Below are 21,990 nucleotides of genomic sequence, written 5' to 3'. Positions count from 1 at the left end.
AGGGGGCATGGAGTCTTTTGCATGTAAGAAAACAATTAATACAAACAACGAAGAGCACAGTCAGCATCTAAAGCACAATGCACCATTAGGCTTAGAACCCATGACCTTTGCTCCAAAACCACAGGCATCCACCACATTACCCATTAATTAAAGGTCAGTCTCCATTAGTTACAGTAGTATTTTGAGTTTCTATTCTCTCTGTGACTGACACTAATAGGCAGCATGTAGTATTCACGTACAATTGTACAGACCTGGCATTCCACACAGTAGAGGGCAGGGAAACACATACATAATGACCCATGTATTAGATACAACCTTTCCCTCTCATGTACACTCAAAGTGGTAAAATTATTTCCCACTTTCTGATTTCCCAGAATGGTACTCTGCAAGTGTGGCCTTGCCGCAAATTACATCTTGACTTTGTCACTGACCATATTTACTGAAATTCTGCTCCAGTTTTCAAAGGGAAAGGACACGGGCCTTATAATTGCAATCAAAGCCAGACAAGAATTCAACACTTAGGAGAAAATTCACAATAGCAAATACTCTGTAGAGTACCTCCTCAGTTTTTAATTATGTGTTGACTACCCCATTCCACTAATAAGAAGCTAGGTCCTTAAAATCACTTTGTCACGGTTAAATGCTATCTGAGGTGTTAAATTTTTCTAATGAGTCTGAGAGTGACACTTACTATAATGCCCTCATTTTATGCACATTTGCTTTTCTGCATCATTGTCCTGAAGTAACCCCTTCCAGGGAGACAGAAAGGACTGGAGAAGACTAAAATATTGTTCCTCCAGTGGCTGGTGCCATGTAACTTTTGCTTGACAGCAAAGAATATAAACCTGGCTGGTGTAACACAGGGCAATTAAGGTCCCTACATTCTTCCAAAAGCTCTCTGACAATTGAGACCAACTTCTCGGCAACAAGAAAGATCCATGTTACATGATCATCCTGTTTGCCCAAGTCAGGGTAGGAAAGGAAGCTGCTTCCACGTAGCTCAAAAAATATTTTCAAACAGCGGGTGCTAAATGGACATGCTGTTCCTTCACTATCTCTGGTAGCCACTGAGACCAAACAAGCACTGTGACTGGGGGGCTGAGGAGCAGAAGTCTAAGAGCTGCCTGGCAGTGGGATATTCATTATTCATTTAATTTCTATGCATTCTAGAATGTGGCCCTACTCTGGTTCTCCAAAACTCTCCTCAACTGGGTGCTCTTTTTAATTTGGAGGCAACAACAAAACCACATCTACCAAAAGCTCCTAAGAAAATCCTGCAGTTGCATCAAAAGGCTGGATCTGGTTGCAGGGGTTAGAAGTCTACATGAAAAATCTAGTAGCCTAAAGTAAAGTTTTACTAAGTTCAGTCAGTCAGGGATTGTCTTAATGTTTGCAGGAGCCATAGCTCCTGAAGGATTGAACTAGGTATGTCAGCCACCCTCTGCATCTCTTTCGGATTCCAGTGCCAGAGGAGATTGGCTGACCATGTGAGTTCCCAAGTCAGAACAAGATCACAGAGCACCTAAATGCTCCTGCCTAAAGCCAGCCTGCCGACAGCATGAAAACATAAGAAGTGTGTGTCCTGAGCCACTGCACCAGCTGGAATCCCGTTAGTGTGACAATCTTACAGCTTGCACATACACATTGTTCTATCCATAGCCTGGAAAATGAAAACAAGGTGAAGTGAGAGCGTTTTAAGAAAGTATGCGGAAAACATGGAAATATGAAAAATAAAACAGCTAAGTCCTGTACCACTGGTTGAGAACCCACTGCTCTAACTAATTCTATGCAACTGGTGTAGAAGATTGTAGCAATGCTCTCTTTAAAGGGTGTCCAAGTTCAATATGATACTCTGGCCACATTTTAAAAATATATATATATATATATTTATTGTTTTTAGTCTGGCTCCCATATTTTCCTCTTGGATTCTGAGTCTTTTTAGTGATTCCCCAAAATTTTACTGACAGCAGCTAGTGAGGACCAAGATTACCAACTGCAGGCTCAGCCAAGCCTGCATAACCCCAACATATGATTTTGCTATAATGGCCAAAGAGATCTTTGAAAACGTTTCCTTGCCTCCTTCCAAAATCAAATGGCAGCAGGAGTGACTTTGAGAAAGCGAGCAGATCCTACCAGGGGCAAAGCAGCAAAACTTAAATGGCTTGCCTTGGAATGGAGACCACAGGAACTTGAAAGTGGAAGCACGCTGAATCATCCTGCCAGCTTCAAACCTAATTAGCCACTGAAAAACAAGTGATTTCCTGAATCAACATTGTAAACATGCAGATCTCCTCTGAGATGAGGAATAAATGACATAATGAGACTCACTTCCTGTAGTTCCACATTGTCTCATGTTGGGAAAGAACACAAGCAATAGCGTCTCTGAGACATTAGTTACCATCACCCCACAATACACACTAGTCAAACCCACCTCGCTCAGGGAGAAGGGAAGGATTTGCAAAAGTGTCTCAGATCTATAAAAGCAAGAGGTGGAAAAAATCTATTAGATAAGAACACACCTGTTCCAGAGCTACACTGCTCCCCTACTGCACACTTTCAGCATCTTCTATAGTAAAGTGTTAATTGTTTCAAATGATAAGAAGCCAGATCCTCATCTGGGGTACATCGGCATAACTCCATTGGCCACACTGATTTATATCAGCTGAGGATTTGGCCCGGGTTTTTTGATCAGGTCTCATATGAGACTGTCAGTCCGAGCGAGCTCACAATTAGGAAGTTACTGGAAATTCAAACTAAATTTTTCATTGTATAACTTCATCCTATTACTCGTCTTTCCAGTGCAGCCTCTCTTTATTAAACGGGAAAATCTAGACGCCATTTTGCTGTCCATAGCAATAATAATACTTTGTTCTATATATGTCTTTCATCCAAGGACCTCAAAGGGCTTTAGTAAAGGTCAGTAGGTTACTATTTCCATTTTACAGATGGGAAAACTGAGGCACAGACCAGTTATACTAATTATACCAACATTAAAAAAGCGTGACAGAGGCAGGAACTGAGCTGATGTTTGCTAGCTCCCAGGCTGGTGGTCTGCTCAGTGGATGACTGCTTCTGACAAAGAGATGTGCAAAGGTCAAATGTATTGTGGTGAGCTCTATATACATCTATCACTCTGGCCTACAATTACCTATGTGAATTACCTTTATTCGGATGAAATACAATAAATATATTAAAGAGACGGACAAATTGCTAGACTCCAGATAGATTTTTCTTTCAGATAATTACCGTGCTCGTTGGTCAGCAGTATTGCTACTATAACTGTATATCTTGCTTATTTATTTATTCAGCTTAATAACTCGGGTCTATATCTTTGGGCCAGAGGCCAAGGCAGACATCTAGCTGACACCAAATCCTATTAGAGGCTGCAGTAACGCAATTACATGTTAAAGTTAAATATTTTATAGCTATGATAGCCACCAAGCATCATCGCTCCCTAGGCAGTTAGAGGGAATTATCTACTGGCAAAGAAAAACTAGTTATCCAGCAGGCAATGGAAAGTAGTCACTTTCCTAGGAGTTAATAAGTACCAGGGCTGTTTTCTAACTACTGATTAAATTCCACTCAATGCAGATACTCCAGCAATTTCTTTTGGTAACATCCCTAGACTGCGCTTTTGAGCTGGGGCTGTCCAGCATTTGTTATATCTAGTAATAACACTTTGCACTGTTAACACCATAATCTTATCCACAACAAACATGATTTAATGAATCAATCCTGGTGCCAACTCCTGTGAAGTAGATACAGTGAATAATATCAAACTTTTGTACAGCTGGGTAATTAAGGCACAGCAGGTATGCCTACGTGGCAGCTGCCCAGCTGTGGTAGCATAGGCGCCGACTCCGTGGGTACTCCAGCCCGGGAGCACCCACAGAAAAAAATTAGCGGGTGCTTAGCACCCACCGGCAGCCAACCTCCCCTCACTTTCCCCCTCCCCAGCACCTCCCACCCACCGGCTGCCCTGTCAATCAACTGCTCCCCCTCCCTCCCAGTGCCTCCCGCCTACTGCAGTGTGCAGGAGGTGCTGGGAGGGAGGGGGAAGGAGTAGAGATGGGGCGTGCTTGGGGAGGGAACAGAACAGGGCAGGAAGAGGCGGGGCAGGGGCAGGAAGAAGTGGGGCTGGAGCTTGGGGGAAGGGGTAGAGTGGGGGCGGGAAGAGGCGGGGCAGGGGCAGGAAGAAGTGGGGCTGGAGCTTGGGGGAAGGGGTAGAGTGGGGGCGGGAAGAGGCGGGGAAGGGGCAGGAAGAAGTGGGTCTGGAGCTTGGCGGAAGGGGTAGAGTGGGGGCGGGAAGAGGCGGGGCAGGAGCGGGAAGAAGCGGGGCTGGAGCTTGGGGGAAGGGGTAGAGTGGGGGCGGGAAGAGGTGGGTGCTTGGGGGAAAGGGTAGAGTGAGGGCAGGGCCTGCGGCTGAGCAGGGGTTGAGCACCCCCAGGGATAGTTAGAAGCCGGCGCCTGTGTGTGGTGGACAGACTTGCGCTAGCGGGGTTCAAACTAGCACAGTAAAGACAGCAGTGTGACACTGGGGTACCTGCAGTGACTTGCGCTGGCCACCTAAGCTTGAACCCAGGCTGTTGGCAGTGGAGAATCCACCACAACACTTCATAAAATGTCCCAATGGTTAATCACCCTCACTGTTAAAAATGTACAACTTACTGCCAGTCTGAATTTATCTTAGTTCAACTTCCAGCCACTGGACTGTCTTTCTCTGCTAGATTGAAGAGTCCAGGAGGGGTCTGAGCTGGGGTGTCTAGCCCAAGCCCCTGCCAGTCCCATAATGTCCGTACTGCTATTTTTAGTATGCTAGTTTGAGCCCTTAAAGTGTGAATGTGTCTACCTGCGTTGAGCATCGCTCCCAGCTGCAGTGTAGACATATCCAGGGAGGTTAAATGACTAGCCTACGGACACACTGCAAGCCAGTACAAGACTAGGAATCCTGATTCCATGTCCTATGCTCTAACTAGTTGTCCACACTGCCTCTCCAGAAAAAGTGGGCTCAAAGACTTGTGCTTGCCTCTAAGGTTTCCAGCAGGCTGAGTGAATTACCATGTCAACCTGCTCACCTTCAAAGAAAAAGGTGTTCATTTAACCCTTGCTTGTGCTGGCCCTGGATGCTTAAGAAGACTGCCAAACAAAAACCAACCAACCGGGGGCGGAGAGAGCATTTACAGAAAACCAAACCACGGCACAGAACTTGCAGGAAAACCCATCTCGGCTTAGGTTTTAAATTCCCTTTCCCATGTTAAAGTGATTGTTAAGCTTGGCCTGTCTATCCTATTCCTGTTGAACAAATCTTGCTACAAACATGAATGCTTTCATTAAACAAACCAACCAACCAACCAGCTGTACGTGATCCCAAGGGTTACCACAGATGGATTTTTACAAGTTAAGTAAATAAACCCAGTTATGCCCAGGCAGGAAGCCATTAGGACTGACTCTCCACAAGCACTGCCCCCACTCTAGTCCTTTAAACCTGAGTAAAGGGAGCAACAAACATGTCCATTCTGATCTGGTTGTGTTTTACCCCTGCTTTGCACCAGTGTGAATGACTGCAGCAGGGAGTCAGACCCGTGAGCCCAGTTCATCATTGCCCCTTGAACTCTTTTATGCCTGTGATGCCAAGGCATAAGACCCCCCCACCCCGCCGCCAACACTCTCCAGTGGAGTAACACTGACATAGAGGGTCTCCGCAGCCCTCCTCTCCCACCAGAGGCCCTGGCACAGCGCTGTGCTCTGTGTGTTTGTGTGGTCATTTTTATGTTTCAGCAACCCTGTGTTGCTGCCCGGGTCCCAGCCAGCCCCAGCAAACCACCTTCTCTCTGACCTTCCTCTGGCCCAGGGGAATATTCACACCAATATTCTCACTGCAATAATTGCTCTCAGCCACAGTAAGCCTCATCACTGCTTTCCCTGTTTAACAAGTACTATAACAGCCCTTGGGAAGCAAAAGACAGCAAAAGCTGAAGAAGATTCTGACCCTCAGTGAACACAACCCATAATTTCATCTGTCCAGCACATCGGGACCTCTTGGGGGTTCATTTGCTTTCTAAGGAAACAATGCTATTCAATGAAATTCATTCTGGTGGAATTATAAATCGAAAGGACTGTCAACTGCTACAGTAATTCTGATAATGACACTAACACAGGATCATGGAGGCGAGAGGAGATAAAACAGGTTTCAGACACCTGGAAATTTCAAAATTGATACTGTGGGTAAATAAAAGACCCCACAACTAAAGCAAATGCAGACATGCTGGATCCAATATTCTCTTGCTCCTCCTTTTCCTTCCCAATTTGAAGTCTGAAAGGATTGGTTCCTTCCTCTCTGCACCTGCAGAAATTTCAATTCTTCTGCTTCATCTGTATTTTAGAATCCTTTTACTTTTCTAGTTCAAATCATCCACACCTGGCAGCTGGGATTGTGAATGTCTTGACAGCATCATGGAAACCCAGTCATTATTTCTGAGTGATCATTCTCAGTTTCCTCTTCTGCAGGACACCTAATTTGATGCTGATACTACAATGCCACTTGATGGTTTGCCAGATTTTGATTTTTTTTCTGAAGGTTGGGAGGTTTGATTTAATTAAAGATCCATGTATGTAACCCCCCTTTTTACTCTCAAATCCCACTGGAGGTCTAACCTCCACATGCAGGTATCAGGAAGCTACATTAGGAACAGAGGATTGGGAAGACATTCCTTTAAAATGCTTCCCCAGAAAGTCAATGTGAAGTACCATAATCACACCATCCAGTTTCATTTTGATCTCCCTACACTCCTTCTCTGCTGGAACCAATGAGACACATTTTTAATGGCAGGTACCCCATACTTCCATCAGCCTATTGGCAGCACATTCCTGCTCAATGCAGCAGTGACTCTGCTGTCTGGATTGTTTCAAACGCAGAATGATGAAGTACATAAAGTTTGGAGTCTGGGATCAGTTTGGATAAACGTCCAAAAGCTTGGACTGCTTATCCAAACTACCTGGACTGTCTGAGTCCACCGAAGGCCGCACATCATGTGAGATTTCAGCACTTCTGCTTCTAGTCCTGGCTGCAAATACTTTCTAGTTACTTATAGAGCCCTCATCAGCATACCAGCTTAGTGCAAGAGCAACCTTCTTCACAGTATTTCAGCACATCTAGTTCCAAACCAGCTGGAAAAGCTGCACAAACAGCCTTTCGTGACATATTTTTAGAACTTCTGGTTCTATTCCCAGCTGGAATCTGGAAATGGGATGGGGGAAGCCCAATCACTTCAGAAGCTTAAAGAAGGTTTGATCTGAGTCTGGTTTTGGAAAGAGGGGAAGGTTTGGTTTGGGAGAATGCTTATCTCTCCTGTTCATCACTCTCCTTTTTCAGAGAAATCCTGCCAGCGAGGAATGCTTGATAGATGAAGGCCGCTGTTTGCTTGGAAGCACAACGGGTGGGATTTCAAAAGCACTGAGCATTGGCCTAACTCTGCCTCCATTGAAGTCATTGGTAATTCTGCTCTAATTGAAGTCAATGGTCAAACTCCCATCGGCTTGACCTGGACCAGAGTTAGGGCAGCCTTGCAGGCTTTTGGAAAATCTCTCCCTGTGTGCCTCTGCTGTTTAGTGATGTACAACAAACACAATTTCTACTCTGGTACCTTAAGAGACACACGAACACTGAAGAAAGACACAGAAGGGACAGCAAATTACAGTTCTTAAGGAATTGCATGGGACCATTTCAAAATCTCTGATCTATCTCAGACGCTCTTACCTACTCATTTATCACATATGTCATAAACTAGCTGGAAGGAACTTTCAGCAAATGGAGTTCCTGGGGTGTAATAAAGCCCACTTACTTGAACACAGTTCCCACATTACTTAGGTGAAAGGGAATCTTTAAAGTGCAGTTCCTATGTATAATGAGGGTACCACATTCACCTCTGCAACTAGCATGTAAGACAATGGTGCTCTAGACCAAACTGGGGTCCATGGACACTCCAGGGGGTCTGCGGGTCCTGATGATCAACTGATCCCCAGCATGTAGGAGGCACTGGGAGGGAGGGGGAGGAGCGGGGACGGGCGCGCTCAGGGGATGGGGCGGAATCATATCCGGGGCCGCTGGCCCTGTTGATCAACTCCTCCCCCTCTCTCCCAGTGCCTCCTGCATGCTGGGGAACAGCTGTTCAGTGGCGTGCAGGAGGCTCTGGAAGGGAGGGGTGGAGTGGGGATAGGGCACGCTTGAGGGAGGGAGCAGAAAGAGGAGGGGAAGAGGCAGGAGTGGAGCAGGGGCGGGAAGATGTGGGGTGTGGGTGAGGCCTTGGAGGAAGGGGTGGAGTGGGGGCAGGGCCTGGGGCTGAGTGAGGGGTTTGGGGGTCTGCGAAAATTTTAAAATCAAAATGGGGGTCCTCGGGTTGCTAAAGTTTGAGACCTGCTGCTCTTTCTAGACCATACCTTGGGAATGTTTCTTTTCCTTCCTTTCTTTCTGCGAATGGCGTATTTCAAAATCTGAATTATGGTCCAATAAATGACATTCTCATATCCCTGATTTGCCTAAGGGATTGCAAGCATAAATCTACTGAAATTTTTTTGTCCCTTCTCACTCATATAAATTGTTGCAAACTAATATAGGAAACAACAATTATTCAGCCTTAAGGTTTAAACTAGCAAATGGGAAGTTCAGTATGTTACATTTTCTGTGCTTGTAGCTTGGGGCAAGGCTAAAGCTGGTTTTGAGACTCGTTTGAAAGGATATTGTGAATGTGTGTACATATTCTAGGAAAAACACACACCCACCCACACGCACTCACGCCCTCAAATGTGGACTGCTTCAGTTAAATAAATGTCATTAAATAAAGCAGTGCTATCATTTTAGGTACATTAAAAATAAATTCGTTTTCACTTTACACAGACTTGGGCCAATACATTATGGATGCAGTACCCAGAATGGCAAACATTTAATGGGTTACATTTTTAAAGCGGGAGGGGGTGGTGGTGTCTGAATTCCTAGTTCTGTTTCTAGCTCTCCAGGTGGCTTGCCGTGTGAACTGGGGCAAATCATTTAACCTTGTACCTCAGTTTACCCATCTATAAAATGGGTTCGACACCACTTACTGTATCTACCGTGCAGAGAGTGCTGTAAGGATTAAAGAAAGGAGTCATGAGTTCACTACGTATGCATTTGTGCATGCAGAAAAGCGGTCATTGTTAAAACATCACCATGGGCCAACGGTTACCACACAGTGAGGGGAATGAGAGGGGCAGGGAGCAGGGTGGTGACCATTTCCCCCTCTACAAAGAACAAGAGAAATCTCTTGTAACTGTTGGGAGAAGTTGACCCTCTGTTGGCTTCTACCCGACGGATGTGCTCAATTACCTGCTCGTGCATCCAAGCACATATTTTACGGGTACCTTTTAAGCACAGACATTTGAAAATTAAGCAATAAGAAGCCCGTTGTTCCAACACAAAGAGGGCTTTCCTTCTGTTTGCCAAAATATACAAGCAACTCTCAGAACCCATATTTTTGCTCTTTACTGCTAGAGCATAAATGGAATTAAAAGTCAAGCAGCACTGTAATATGACACAGGAATAAAACAAGCTGTGCTTACATTAGCCTGCAGCCTGGGACATACAGACAGAGCTATATACAAAAATGCAAAAACTAAAACCATATGTCCTGGAGTTTCCTTGATTTGCAAATGTCTCCAGAAGGCTTCAGATAACACTAGAAGCCTTGTCATTAAAGCAGAATTCCACTGTTCTAAGAAACATAACAAAATAAAAAAAGTAACTTTAGAATTAAATAAACCTTTTCTTGACCCTAAAGCTGAGGTAATTACCCCAATCAATAAACCTTTAGTACAAACTCTATCAGATCAAAAGAACTTGTCTGCTGCAAACAGCACATTGAACAAGCAGTGGGTGACTGAGGGAGTTCAAGGATACCAGCCCATGTTAGTACAGATGTAGACAGAGCTCGTTAAAAAAAACAACTCTTTTTTTCTCTTGCAAACTACTAATCAAAAATAGAGAGAACATTCCTTGTGCATTAACCAACATTTATTTTTCATTCCTGCAGTGTCTTCTGAAATTACAAGAACTATTCTGAAGAGGAATTCATGCCAAAAAAATTGTCCTGAGAGCAGATGCTGAATTAATTATTCCATCTGTGGTTTACTGCTAATCTAGCTTTACACAGAGTGGGACAATCCCAAAAGTTACTTTGAAACGTAGCCTTTCCACTCAGAGAATCAAGGAAGAGACACACTGTATGCAGAAACAGAGGCTGTGAAAATTGTTAGTGCCACGTGTCTGACCTTTACAGTTTCTTACTACTTAATTATCTTTGAGATGTGTCACAGATTTCCCCTTTATTTGAGATGCTGTAAGTTTCTGACTCAAAGATCCTGCAAATAACCATTATGCACACCATCAGTTGGGAGCGAGGGTTGTTATGCAAGAATTCTTTTGGACACTTGCAAAGAGGAAAAAAAGGTCATCCTATGTAAGACCTAGATTTGGACTGACTGGTCTGATTTCAGGTTTTTGGAAGCACCTTGGGCCCCAGCTGTTTAAGAAAGCCCCATTTAGCAGACAGAATGGCGCACCGTCGGAACAGGTGTTAGACAAGAGCGCAGCCAGCCTACTTCAATTTGCACGGTATAGCTAGAATGCCGCACATGTCCTATGACAACTCTGGCAGAAATAATAATGAAACAGTGTGGGATCTGCTTTCCGTGTTGTTTGTCTGGCAGTGACACTAGCCAAATGGCAGGATGGGAATTGGCCACTGACTGAAACTGAAAAGGACTTCAAAACCGGGAGAAGTATTAAGTCTGCAGGAAATCACAGGCAACACGGAGCAACTAGACAGATGGGCTTTGATATTCGGAGACGCTGAGCATCCTCAACTCACTTCAGTGGTAAATCAGAATGCTCAGCAATCACTGAATCATAGAACTGGAAGGGACCTCGAGAGGCCATCTAGTCCAGTCCCCTGCACTCAAGGCAGGACTAAGTATTATCTAGACCATCCCTGAAAGGTGTTTGTCCAACCTGCTCTTAAAAATCCCCAACGATGGAGATTCCACTACCTCCCTAGGCAATTTATTCCAGTGCTTAACCACCCTGACAGTTAGGAAGTTTTTGGAAGCCCTGCAGGACTGGGGCACAAGTGAGGGGATTTAGGGAGTTACGGTGGCTGTGGTGCCGTCACAGGAGGTACTCAGATGCTACAGTGAGGAAGACCATATAATTACCTGGATAGACACATAGGCACTTATTTCCTGAGGATAACATACAAGAACCTCACTGAGGATTTCAACTAAGGAAACGCAAGCCAGTGTGAAAAATACAAGCCCCTCCCCACATTTCCCTCCTGAACAAAACTCCATTTCTAGACCCAAGACAAAGGTTTTTTTAAAGGATCTACATTTTAATTCCACCCCTTCCCCCCAGCTACTTTTGACCCATCAGGGGTAACTGGAAGTGCTATAACGGTGTGGGAAAGTCTTTTCTTGCAAGGCTTCAAGATGAATTTTGCAGAGATAAGAGATCTGGGTCATTATTGGATAAGCAGCTGATCTGAGACCTGGACTGTGAACCTTTTGAAATTCATCCATTACAGTTTAAAACACAGTAATAATACCTAGATGGATAACAATATTCACAAAGGAACAAGCCTCTTGAGGAGCTAACAGGTTAGGAGGGTTGGTAATGGGACAGAAAGCGTCTATTCCAGAGTTTTTACTCAACCTGGTTTAGAAATGACCAAAAGCGGGTACCATCAGGGGCTGCTCAGTGGCCTGTGTAAATGACGGCTGTCAGTCCAATTCTTCATAAATATTTATTTACCTCACAGAAACCACCACTGTAGTTGGCACCAGTTGTGATGCTTCAAAGACAGCAAGGACCGAATAGGTGCCAAGAGCAAGTTGCCGTCTCAGCTCTAGCCGTGGGGTAAGTTTTTCAAAAGTGCCTCAGGGTACATGTACACAGCTGGCGGCAATAAGCCTCCCAGGCCAGGCTGACAGGCCCGGGTTAGCCAGGCTCATGCTAGCACTCTAAAAATAGCGGTGAAGGCAGTGCTTGGAAGTTGCGAGTCGGGCCGGAGCTTGAGTTCGGAAGCTGACTCCCCATCCTTAGGCTTCAGAGCCCGAGCTTCAGCCTAGGCTGCAATTTCAAAGTCCTAAGTAACTTATGAAACTAAGGCTTGGTCTATACCACACAGGAAGGTCAACATACGGCAGCTTATGTCAACGTATTTATGTCAGTGTACACACTACAGCCTTGCTCCCGCCGATGTAAGTGCCCTACTATGCCGACATAACTCCACCTCCATGAGAGGCGTGTGGCTTATGTCGGTGTAGTTAGGGCGAAGCAGTGTCTGTGTAGAACTGTGTTACTTACATGTCATTCTTGTCAATTTCACAGCTCCAGCACTGATGACTAAATTGGCAAGAAAGCTGGGCTGTCACTGGGGCAGGTGGAGGGCTCCAGCTAGAGCCTGGCTGCCCCCGGGCTCCCCACTCCCAGCCAGGCTGCTGCCTGGAGGCTCCCAGCTCCCCATGGGGAGCCCTGGTACAGCAGGGTGGCTCTCCATGAACCCTGGTACTTCCCGGAGGCTCTCTGCTCCCTGCGGGGAGCCCAGAGGCTGCACCGAGGCTCCCAGGAGCTGCTCAGACTCTGGGCATGGAGCTCACAGCCAGGAGCCTAGCTGCGTCAGGGAACCGAGAGCCCAGGAGGCAGTATATGGAGCTGATGGCCCAGGGTCTCAGCCCCCACACTGCCCCTCTTTGGTTGGTGGAAGTGCTCCTGAAGAAGGGTAGTGTGGACATGTACCACCGCAGTAAGTCGACCTAAAATAGGCTGACTTACGTTTCTAGTGAGGACATGCCCTAAATCCTATTTTCAAAAGAGGTTTAGGCACCTAGAAGCCTAAGTGCCATTGACTTTCAATTAGATTTAGGCTTAAGTGCCTAAGTCACTTTTGAAAATGGGACTTAGACGAAAATGTTTCTGGTAATTGCTTTAGTTTAAGACATAGTGGTGGAGTAGCAGAGACACTTGCAATACTGCTGCCTATTATGAACCTGTTAGTAACAGGATAAATGTAAGATTTCAGTGTGCACAGCTGTCAATCTTTCATGACCACTGAATTCACATGAAAAATCCTAAACAAATGGATGACTCTGGGTTTGTGCAAAGAGTAACAGGATGCCATGTGGGTGGAAGTAACAAAGGTGTTGAGGGGTAACCCAGGATACAGAGTCTGTGATTTCACAGAAGGGGATTGATCACAGGGCAGCAAGAGAACAAAAAAGAGGTGGGTTTTTTTGGTCTTTTAACTGAACAGAGCTCCTAACTATAATCTGACAGGGCTTTAAAACTCTGTGAGGAACCTGTGTGGGAGGTATCTGAACCGAACAGGAGGAATCCGAAGTACCAGGAAGAAGGCACTGAAGGCTTGAGGCTAATCAAAAAAGGCCATCCAATGGAGTAGCTGTTAGCAAGGGCATACAAGGGGAATCACAGAGCTAAAGGCAAAACCTATTTGCAGACCATGCGAAGTACCACTAATAGTTTAGCAAAAGTAAAGTTGTGACTTTCCTCACCCGTCATTTTTCTTTAATTTCAATTGTTTTTCTGTACAGGTTGAGCAGCCGGAAATGTCTCTGAGCCTAGGAAGTGAAGGATTCTTAGCTATGTGCCCAGAGAATGGCCCCAGGAGGCAGAAATGCTCAGAAGTCTTGCTGTGACTCAGGAAAAGTGACACTTATTTTTGACCATGCAAATAAAAGGGAAATAGCTTTTCTGAATAGCTGGGCCCATCCAGGCAATGTGAGGTGGATGAAAACAGTCAATGTCTTTAGACTCAAGGGCCCTTAACTTTAAGCATGCACTAAAGTGCTTTGCTGGAGGAGAGCCTCAGGGCCAAACTCCGAAAGAATGGATCAGATGGTGTAAGCTAGATCCTCATCTACCGAGGCTCCCTTAGACCTACTTACACCCACTCTCTCGATGTGTAAGGAAGTCTAAGTTAGTGTAACTCAGAATTTGAGGAGCGGGAAGAAGGGGTGAGTTAAAGCAGATGTCATCCTATTTTAGCTTGTACCTTCTTTTGGCTCCTCCGCATGTACATTTAGACTCTCTCAGACACCAACAGAGAGGGTGTGAGAATCTCTAATGGATTCCGAGTTTCTGTAAGAGGCTAAGTCGGTGGAACATAGGCACTGACTGTACTGAAACAAGTGTGAGTTACAGAAACTCCCACTAGACTTTCTTGGGAGCAACCTAAATACCGAAATCTGTGCAGAGAAATTTTCAGACAGGGTTAAGTCAGAACTCTTCATATCATTTCTTGCGCCACCTCCTGCACCCAGGACAAGTCATGCACCCTCTCTCTCCTAGTCTATACTCTACTATTGTGACGTATGCCTATGTCGATCTCCTGGCTGACAATGTCTCTACACCTTCTTGCATTTGAACTCTTGTCCCAGGGAATGTACTGGGCTTGGTTATATTTTAGGCTCCTGCAGGAAGGAGCCTGCCTTTTGATATGTACTGTAAAGTGCTGGGCACACTTACTGGGCTCTATAAATACAACCTCTAGGTCTCTTTGTACTTTGATGGAGAAAAGCACTCACTGGCAGTTTTCTTTATGGGCAGCGGAGGGGGCAGGAGGAATGACAGTACTTTTCTTAATCTTAAATCATGCCTCTTGCCGAAGCTAAAAGCTAGCTAAAACCTCACATCCCATAATGGGCGTTCTACATGCACTTCCTTTTGCTTGCTGGGGTATGAAGTTGCACCGGTAAACAGACAACCTCTCCTCCCACATGCTTTCTCTCTCTCTCCCTCTCTAGCGCATAGCTGGATGCTTTCTTCCTTTTGATTTTTCCATGGCCCTACATAGCCCATCCTGCTACAGCTCAGTGGGAACAGCTGCTGACAGGCTCCCTCTCTGACTTCACAGAGGCTGCTTTCAGGCTCTCAGATGTTTCTTGCCTCCACTGAACAGATTTTTGGCCAACATCTCTGTCTCAGATGTGCTGACTCCAGTTCTCCCTTAGCCTCCTATTTTATTCCACTTACAGCAGATTGCTCTGACTAAATCACTGCTGTCAGGCAGAGGTGAATCCACAAGGCACTTTTCAGAGAAGTGTTTCTATTAAAAATTTCAGAACGTGCTGCCAATGTCATTTACAAGAAGGTTAATTCATTATTGAGAGACACTGATTCTCCATTCCTTTATGATGTTTTGCGCTGTAATTTAGGGGAACGAAATGAAAAAAGGTTATTAAAAGCTGAAAACTATGCCACAATAATCTTTTCCCCCCTCCCCCGAATTGCAATTATTTAGCATCAGCATGAGTTTTGATGGGAATTATAATGCCGCATTCTCCCACGGTTTACATGTGATGCCAGGGTGCATATATAGGAAAAGATGTTGACAAAGTCCAATCCTTTTGGCTGTGATGTTTCTATGGTAGGCAAATCTACCTCCTTATAGGAAACGGGCTAAGATGAAAGTGCTATCAAAGCAAATGACAATACTACTGAGTGAGTGGATTTCCTTCTAGCTTTGCAGGATTCCAAAACTCTAACTAGGCACAGCCTCGTGCTTTACTAAATTAAATGTGCCATCGAGCTGGGAATGCAGATTGCTCGCATTTTGCTCCTGTTTTCACATGAATAATGGAGAGTATGATCAGTCCAGACAGGTAGTGTACCATAATTACAGTCAGTGTTGCAATATAGAGAAACTGACCTATGCTGACTGATTTTACTGAAGGTTTGGGCAGTTACAAAGCAGAAGGTAAACTTAGCGGAATCCGTCCAAAATGTTTGATTCTGGAACATGTAACATACTCAAACAGGACTCCCACTGACGTTAGGGGAGTTTTTCCAAGAAAAGGCTGCAGGATTTGGCCGTCTGTGGTTGTTATTAACTGTTACTCATTATTGTGAACAATTAGTAGGTATATAGCACTTTTCATCTTCAATCAATTCATTCTCACAGCACCTCTGTGGGCCAGATAGATAGTATTATCTCCATTTTACAGAGCAGGAAACTGAAGCACAGAGAGATTAAACAACATACACAAGCCTGAAGGGAGTCAATGTCAGCACCTGGATAAAAATAGAGAGTCATGGCTCCCAATCCTGTGCTCAGACTGCTAGATCCTGCCTCTTTCTTGATAATGCTTATACATTTGAAATGTTTCTTCCCTGTATTTATTATTTCTTTGGATTTCTGCAATAAGCAAACAGAGAGTTTTCCATGTGCCACTCTCACAAAAATAAAATCAAACGACAGCCATCAGAGTTCAACACCACCCAAACACAAACCTCCCCTCCCTGCACATAAATGTAACCTGCTCATCACATATGACTTGATATATTTATATGGCACTGGAATTTTACACCCAGGTTCATAAACCTGGAATGTCAGGTTGCTGCATCCTCTTTACTATGGTGTCAACAGAAATTGCAACATAAGGTGCTACAGTATTTATGGACTTAAAGGGTAGCAATCATGTCTTGTCAGAGCTCATGAACACACTGAAAAGGGTCTGAGATTCTCCTATACATAGTGTCCTATTTAATGATTTCACAGGAAACCTCCAGCAGATATTTTTAAAGGCTGCTGTTGAAAACGACCATATAAGCAAGGCGCTGACCGCTTCTGGCCATTAAAGTTCTCTTTTTGTAAGGCGTTAGCTTAGCTGTGGTGTCCTGGTCAAATTCCTGTCAGGCAGTCACATTGTGCTTATCTAAAATTCAGACTCTAAACTCATTTGACACAGTGGTTTTCACATCCTGTGTCAAAGTGGGTCATTTGTGTCCTTTCTATGTACTGTGGCTTTGCATTATTATATGGCAACTGGTGGGTGAAATGATTCCTCAGACAGCGCAAAATCCTGCCTGCACCATCTTAGTAGGGCTGGTCTACATGGTGCATTGGTCTGCACCAGGGGGTGTAAATTCTAGTGTGCATGAGTGTGTCACACACTAACTGGCCCATATGGACCCTGCTAGCGCATACTGAAAATGTGCGTTAATTTAGTCCCATTTCAAACAGTACTATGTAACCTGCACTAAGGAACTTTTAGCGCATGCCAGCAGGGTCCACACAGGTCAGTTAGTGCAGAACGCACTAGTGCACCCTAGAATTTACACCCTTCTGGTGCAGACTAGTGCACCCATGTAGACAAGCTAGCCATGATGGATGGGGGAAGCGGGGCAGAGCTGGAAGTGCAAAGCCTTGAGCCTTCCTGCCAGCAATGGGCAGAATAATTCAAGGTGGATGGGGGAATGTAGTGGGTGGCACCTTACAGGTGGTCTAAAACAAGATCACAGCCTGCGCCACATGTTATGTGGCTAACCACGGTGCGCGCTAGGGTGAGCTTAACCACAGAGGACCAGGCCATCTTGAAGCTGCAGAGCACTTAAAGGCGCTTTACCCAGTCCTGACGGGTGTATTAGCACAGTATCTTGCCCTTACACCGTGTGAGTGTATTGATGCAGGGAGAAGAGCCTGAATCCAGCTTGTACTTTGCAATCAGTTTGAAAAGTACAGTGATTATGCTTTAGAATTCTCTTCCATTGCGAGAGCTATTACTGGTTGAGTGGCATATGCCATCTGCAGGGGAATCTCTCTCAAACTGGTAGAATCCTTCAGAACAGAAGAAACGTTTTTAAATGGAACCCACTATATGAAAAGCATTTGGGGATCCTTTTGGATGAGAGGTGTCAGATAAAGGTAAAATTTGTTTCAATTACAATAATTTGCTAAAGTAAACTAAGCAAACTAATAAAACCACATTGCAGAATAAGTCTTCCATTTAATAAGTTAAAGAGCAATTATTTCTGGTGTTGCTTAATTGTGAACAGCCTTGAATACATTGAATTCTGACAGCGAAGGCCTGCTTATGTTCTAAGTTTTCATTGTAACACAATATTACAGTAGCGGTTTACTAAATAAACTTGAGAAGTAAAACTACATATTGGACCTTAACGATTTTGCTTTAATTAACCTGCCAAGACAAATTGCAACCCATAGCTCTCAGGTAGCTACTGCAGACAGCTGAGACTCAATGGGGAGAGGAATTAATGGCAACACTGGAATGAGCCTGCTTTATGCAGTAAAGAAAAAAGATCCATTAAACAATCATTGTGGATAGAAGAAAGCTAAGTGCTGGTTTTATGGAGGAGTATTTGAATTACAACAAAATGGATATGGGGGTATGAACCTGCTCAGTAGGTCAGTCAAATATAAAATTAAACATGACGGAGTCAGAAATAGGTTCTGGTAAAGGACTGATTGTAAACAGAGGGATATAGACCTGGGACAGGTCAGACAGAGTGATATTTATATGCTGGAAGAAGAATCCCAGGGTGCTGTGAGAAGAGGTGGTGGTTACTCAGTGCCTGGTGCTAACTGATTGCTTTACTGATGGAGAGCCTGGGTGAGATTTGGACACCCAATTCCCATCCATTTGAAAATTTCAGCCTCTTTCTTTTAGATGAGGCATAAAACAGATTCATACAATGGGCTATCCCTCCTCCCATAGTGCTTTCTGTGAGAGATTATTAACTTTATTAATAATTAGTAACTTTGGTGTCCTACTCCAACTCCAATTTGAGTAATTATGTGATGCCAGCAGTTTCAATCAGATACGGTATTCCTCACTTCCTGTCCCAAACTGCTGATTGATGCTGCTATGTGCTGTTGAACAGCTGCTCAATTCCATGCCAGAAAAAAAATATAGGCCCAACAGAAACAGAATCAAAATTCCCAAATAGAAGGATCAGGGAGGAGGGGCCACCTTTGTAATCAATAACTCTGGTCTCATCTGCGGTGGCAGGGAGCTTGTCTAGAACATAATTTTTAAATAGGGCTTTAATACAGTTATGCCCCGTCCATGCCATCATAGATCTGTTAATCCTTACAGTATTTACCATTAATGTTGTGTGCAGTTTTGTTCCCAAGGGAACAATCATTGCCCAAATATCCTCACTTATGCTGAATAGTACTTTAGTCTCTAAGTAGTCTCATTAAAATCAATGAGATGGGCCAGGACTAAGATGGTACTGAAGCTATGTCTACACTACTGCGGTAAGTCAACCTACGCTACACAACTCCAGTTACGTGAATAACACAGCTGGCGTTGACGTGCCTTACGTCAAGTTACACCTTACCTTCTCGTCGGGGGTAGAGAACAGGGGTCGACTGGAGAGCAATCTGCAGTCATTTGATGGGTCTTTACTAGACCCGCTAAATCGACCACGGGTGGATCGATCTCAGAGCGTCCATCCTGGCTGTAGTGTAGACCTGCCTTCAGTGTGAGTAAGGGTATGAGAAACTAGCCTTAAGGTACATAGATTAGGTAAAATAATATGGTAAATCCTTACCGATGGTAGTAGTAAGAAAAGAAACCACCTCGGACTCTTTCCCATCATTGTAGAAGGCCAGATGCCATATTCCTGTATCCAAATACTGGATAAACCCTGTCTCATGGCTGGACATTGGCACAAAGCCTCTAGGTTGCCGTTGAGGTCCTTCCAGACTCCTCACCTCCTGGGTAAGTAGCCGTCTCCCATCAAGGAGCTCAACAAAGTCAAACTGAAACACAAAGGAAAGATGTTCATTGTATACTTCAGGATGCCAGAAAATGATCATGCTTCCTGGTCCAGATCTATCTCAGGATGGGCAGAAGAGCTTTGCATTAAAAATAAGACACCCAAACTTATGGAACATCATACATGATATTTCCTCTGGTAAGTCATGACATGTTCTGATTCAACCTATAAGGAGATGACTGGAATTGTGTCTGTTCCCAGTAGTTTGCCAGATCTCCTTATCTATCTGTTGATCTGCTTCTCTCTGGTCTCCTCTCTCCACCCATTCCTCTCCTCTTGTTTCTCTCACAGCTCCTCACATACCTGTGGGAGCTCTTCTAATGCTTCCAACACACTATAGACACGTTTTTTAATTCATAAAACCTTAAAACCAATAAAAAAAAAGTAAAAGAAAAAAAATGAGATTCCCACCTCAAGTACAAGACCATTTCTTGCACATGTAAAGCTAAATTCTGATGTTGTTGAATCAGCCATTGTTTTCAACTTGACCCATACTGTATAAATGCAATTTTTTAAAAATACTTTATATGATATTAACTTTAATTTCTTAACATATACAGGCAATGAAGTCTAAATGCATCTAATACGGTAACAATAATTTTTAATCGCCTGACTTTTGTGAGTATAGAACCTTAACCATAAAGTTAGTTTTTTGCATTTTTTTTCCCTTGTTTCATTCTTTATATAGATGTTGGGTAAAATCCTGGCCCTATTGAAGTCAATGGGAGATTTTCCACTGACTTCAATGGGACCAAGATTTCACTCCTTATTTCTTAGCCATGTTCTTAGCAAAACAAGCATTCCAAGTTTGTCAAATCCAAACAATGTAGGTTATCTACAACTTGTATTAACAACTAAAATAAAAAGACTCACCATTTTTTTACGACTCACAGAAAATAATCTTCAAACTATACCTCCCAAAATCACTTTTAGGATAGGAAATTTCAGCATAAAAAGTAAGTTTCATGGGCAAATCAGAAGCACCTGATAATAAGCGCTAATAACGAAAGTGGGCTTCATGCCTATAAACACACACCATGCATGATTTGGGTGTATACAAGTACTTTGGGACACATGCAATCAGGCACTTGTGCAAATAAAATTGTATATTTGGTGTATAACATTATCTGTCTACGGCTCCAACCCAGGAAATCATCCTTATTCAGGATCTGAATTGGTGCTTCATGTTGGTGAATGCATAGTTTGCAGTTGTCACGTTGGCATCTATTTTTGAATATTTGAGTCTCAATACCTTCCATGAACCCACAGAATTCTTGAGATAGGTAACTGAAATAAAAAGTGGGGCCATCTACCTTTTCAAGGTACAAGCTACAAGCACATCAATTCTAAGGTAAGAGTTGGTTCGTTGAAATGTGCTCCTGTTACCTGGGTATGTGAAGGAGGAAGGCCTTTCCTGCCATAAATCCCAACCAGAGCAGCCTTTCCTAAAGACACATTGAATTTCAGATGCACTGGATGGTCAATGAACACCTGAGATCTCCAAAAGATACCAGGAGGAATCTTCTGTGTGGCTCGTCGTCCAACATCAATTTCTCCAGAGTCTATAAAAGTGTCCTCTGGAAAGAAACTACTGGGCTTTCCTGCTGAGACATAGAAAGAAAACAAAAAAACCCCTTGGATTAGCCTAGCGTCCTGTAAGTAATCTGATCAAACTGGTATCTCTGACATTGATCTACCAATGTGCTGACTTCTTCAGAATACATTATGCATCAATTATGACTATGAAAGAAAAATGGATAGGATTACTCCTGGCTACGCTCCATCTTTCTATTGAAAACAGGTATCTTGGAAGAGCAATATGGATTCCCAAATGGCCCTCTGCTTAAATCATAACAACAGAGCTTGTTAAATTACATTTTAATGTTAAAAATAAATCATCTTACATCACATCACATCATTAATTTATGTTATTTATGGAGAAAGTAATGATTATATTATCAAAAAATGTAGTGATTGTGAGTTTCCCATGCACCATGGAGTTGGATGAGTATGTCAAGAACATCTGTTTAAGTGATGGTGAATTATGCAGGGGGAAACTAATGGTAAAATTCACTGCTAAATTAATGGTTGGCAATTGTGGGAACACTTGGGATGGCATCCCCATTACAAAATGCCTAAATGAAGGAGGGACATACAGCAAAGATAGGGGACATAATATGCTGCACTTCTATAGTGTCTCCCATTTAAGAACTCAAAGGTATTTTTATTAGATTTCAAAATAACTCTGTGGAGTGGGTTATGATTATTATCCCTGTTTTACAGATGGAAAAACTGAGACACAAAGATTAAGGCATCAGTTTCTGAAAGAGTCTACTGAGTTTGGGTGCTCACCTTGAAACACT

At 43.8% G+C, this 21,990-nt stretch overlaps 1 protein-coding gene across 3 annotated transcripts in view; it reads right to left on the bottom strand.

Annotated features, from left to right (window-relative positions):
- The window catches only part of TENM4 (teneurin transmembrane protein 4), a 752,323-nt gene that overhangs the window by 177,169 nt on the left and 553,164 nt on the right, over window positions 1-21,990 (bottom strand). For all 3 annotated transcript variants that reach the window (XM_054015769.1, XM_054015770.1, XM_054015771.1), the window contains 2 exons: window positions 21,014-21,228; window positions 19,400-19,610 (listed from right to left, as the gene is read on the bottom strand). In XM_054015769.1, the coding sequence (XP_053871744.1) occupies window positions 19,400-19,610; window positions 21,014-21,228 (426 nt within the window). The remainder of the gene's footprint in view (window positions 1-19,399; window positions 19,611-21,013; window positions 21,229-21,990) is intronic.

The sequence above is a fragment of the Malaclemys terrapin genome, chromosome 1 (assembly GCF_027887155.1).
Source record: "Malaclemys terrapin pileata isolate rMalTer1 chromosome 1, rMalTer1.hap1, whole genome shotgun sequence".
Lineage (NCBI taxonomy): Eukaryota > Metazoa > Chordata > Testudines > Emydidae > Malaclemys > Malaclemys terrapin.
The sequence above is the reverse complement of the archived record's forward strand: the minus strand, read 5'-3'. Positions and strand labels throughout refer to the sequence as shown.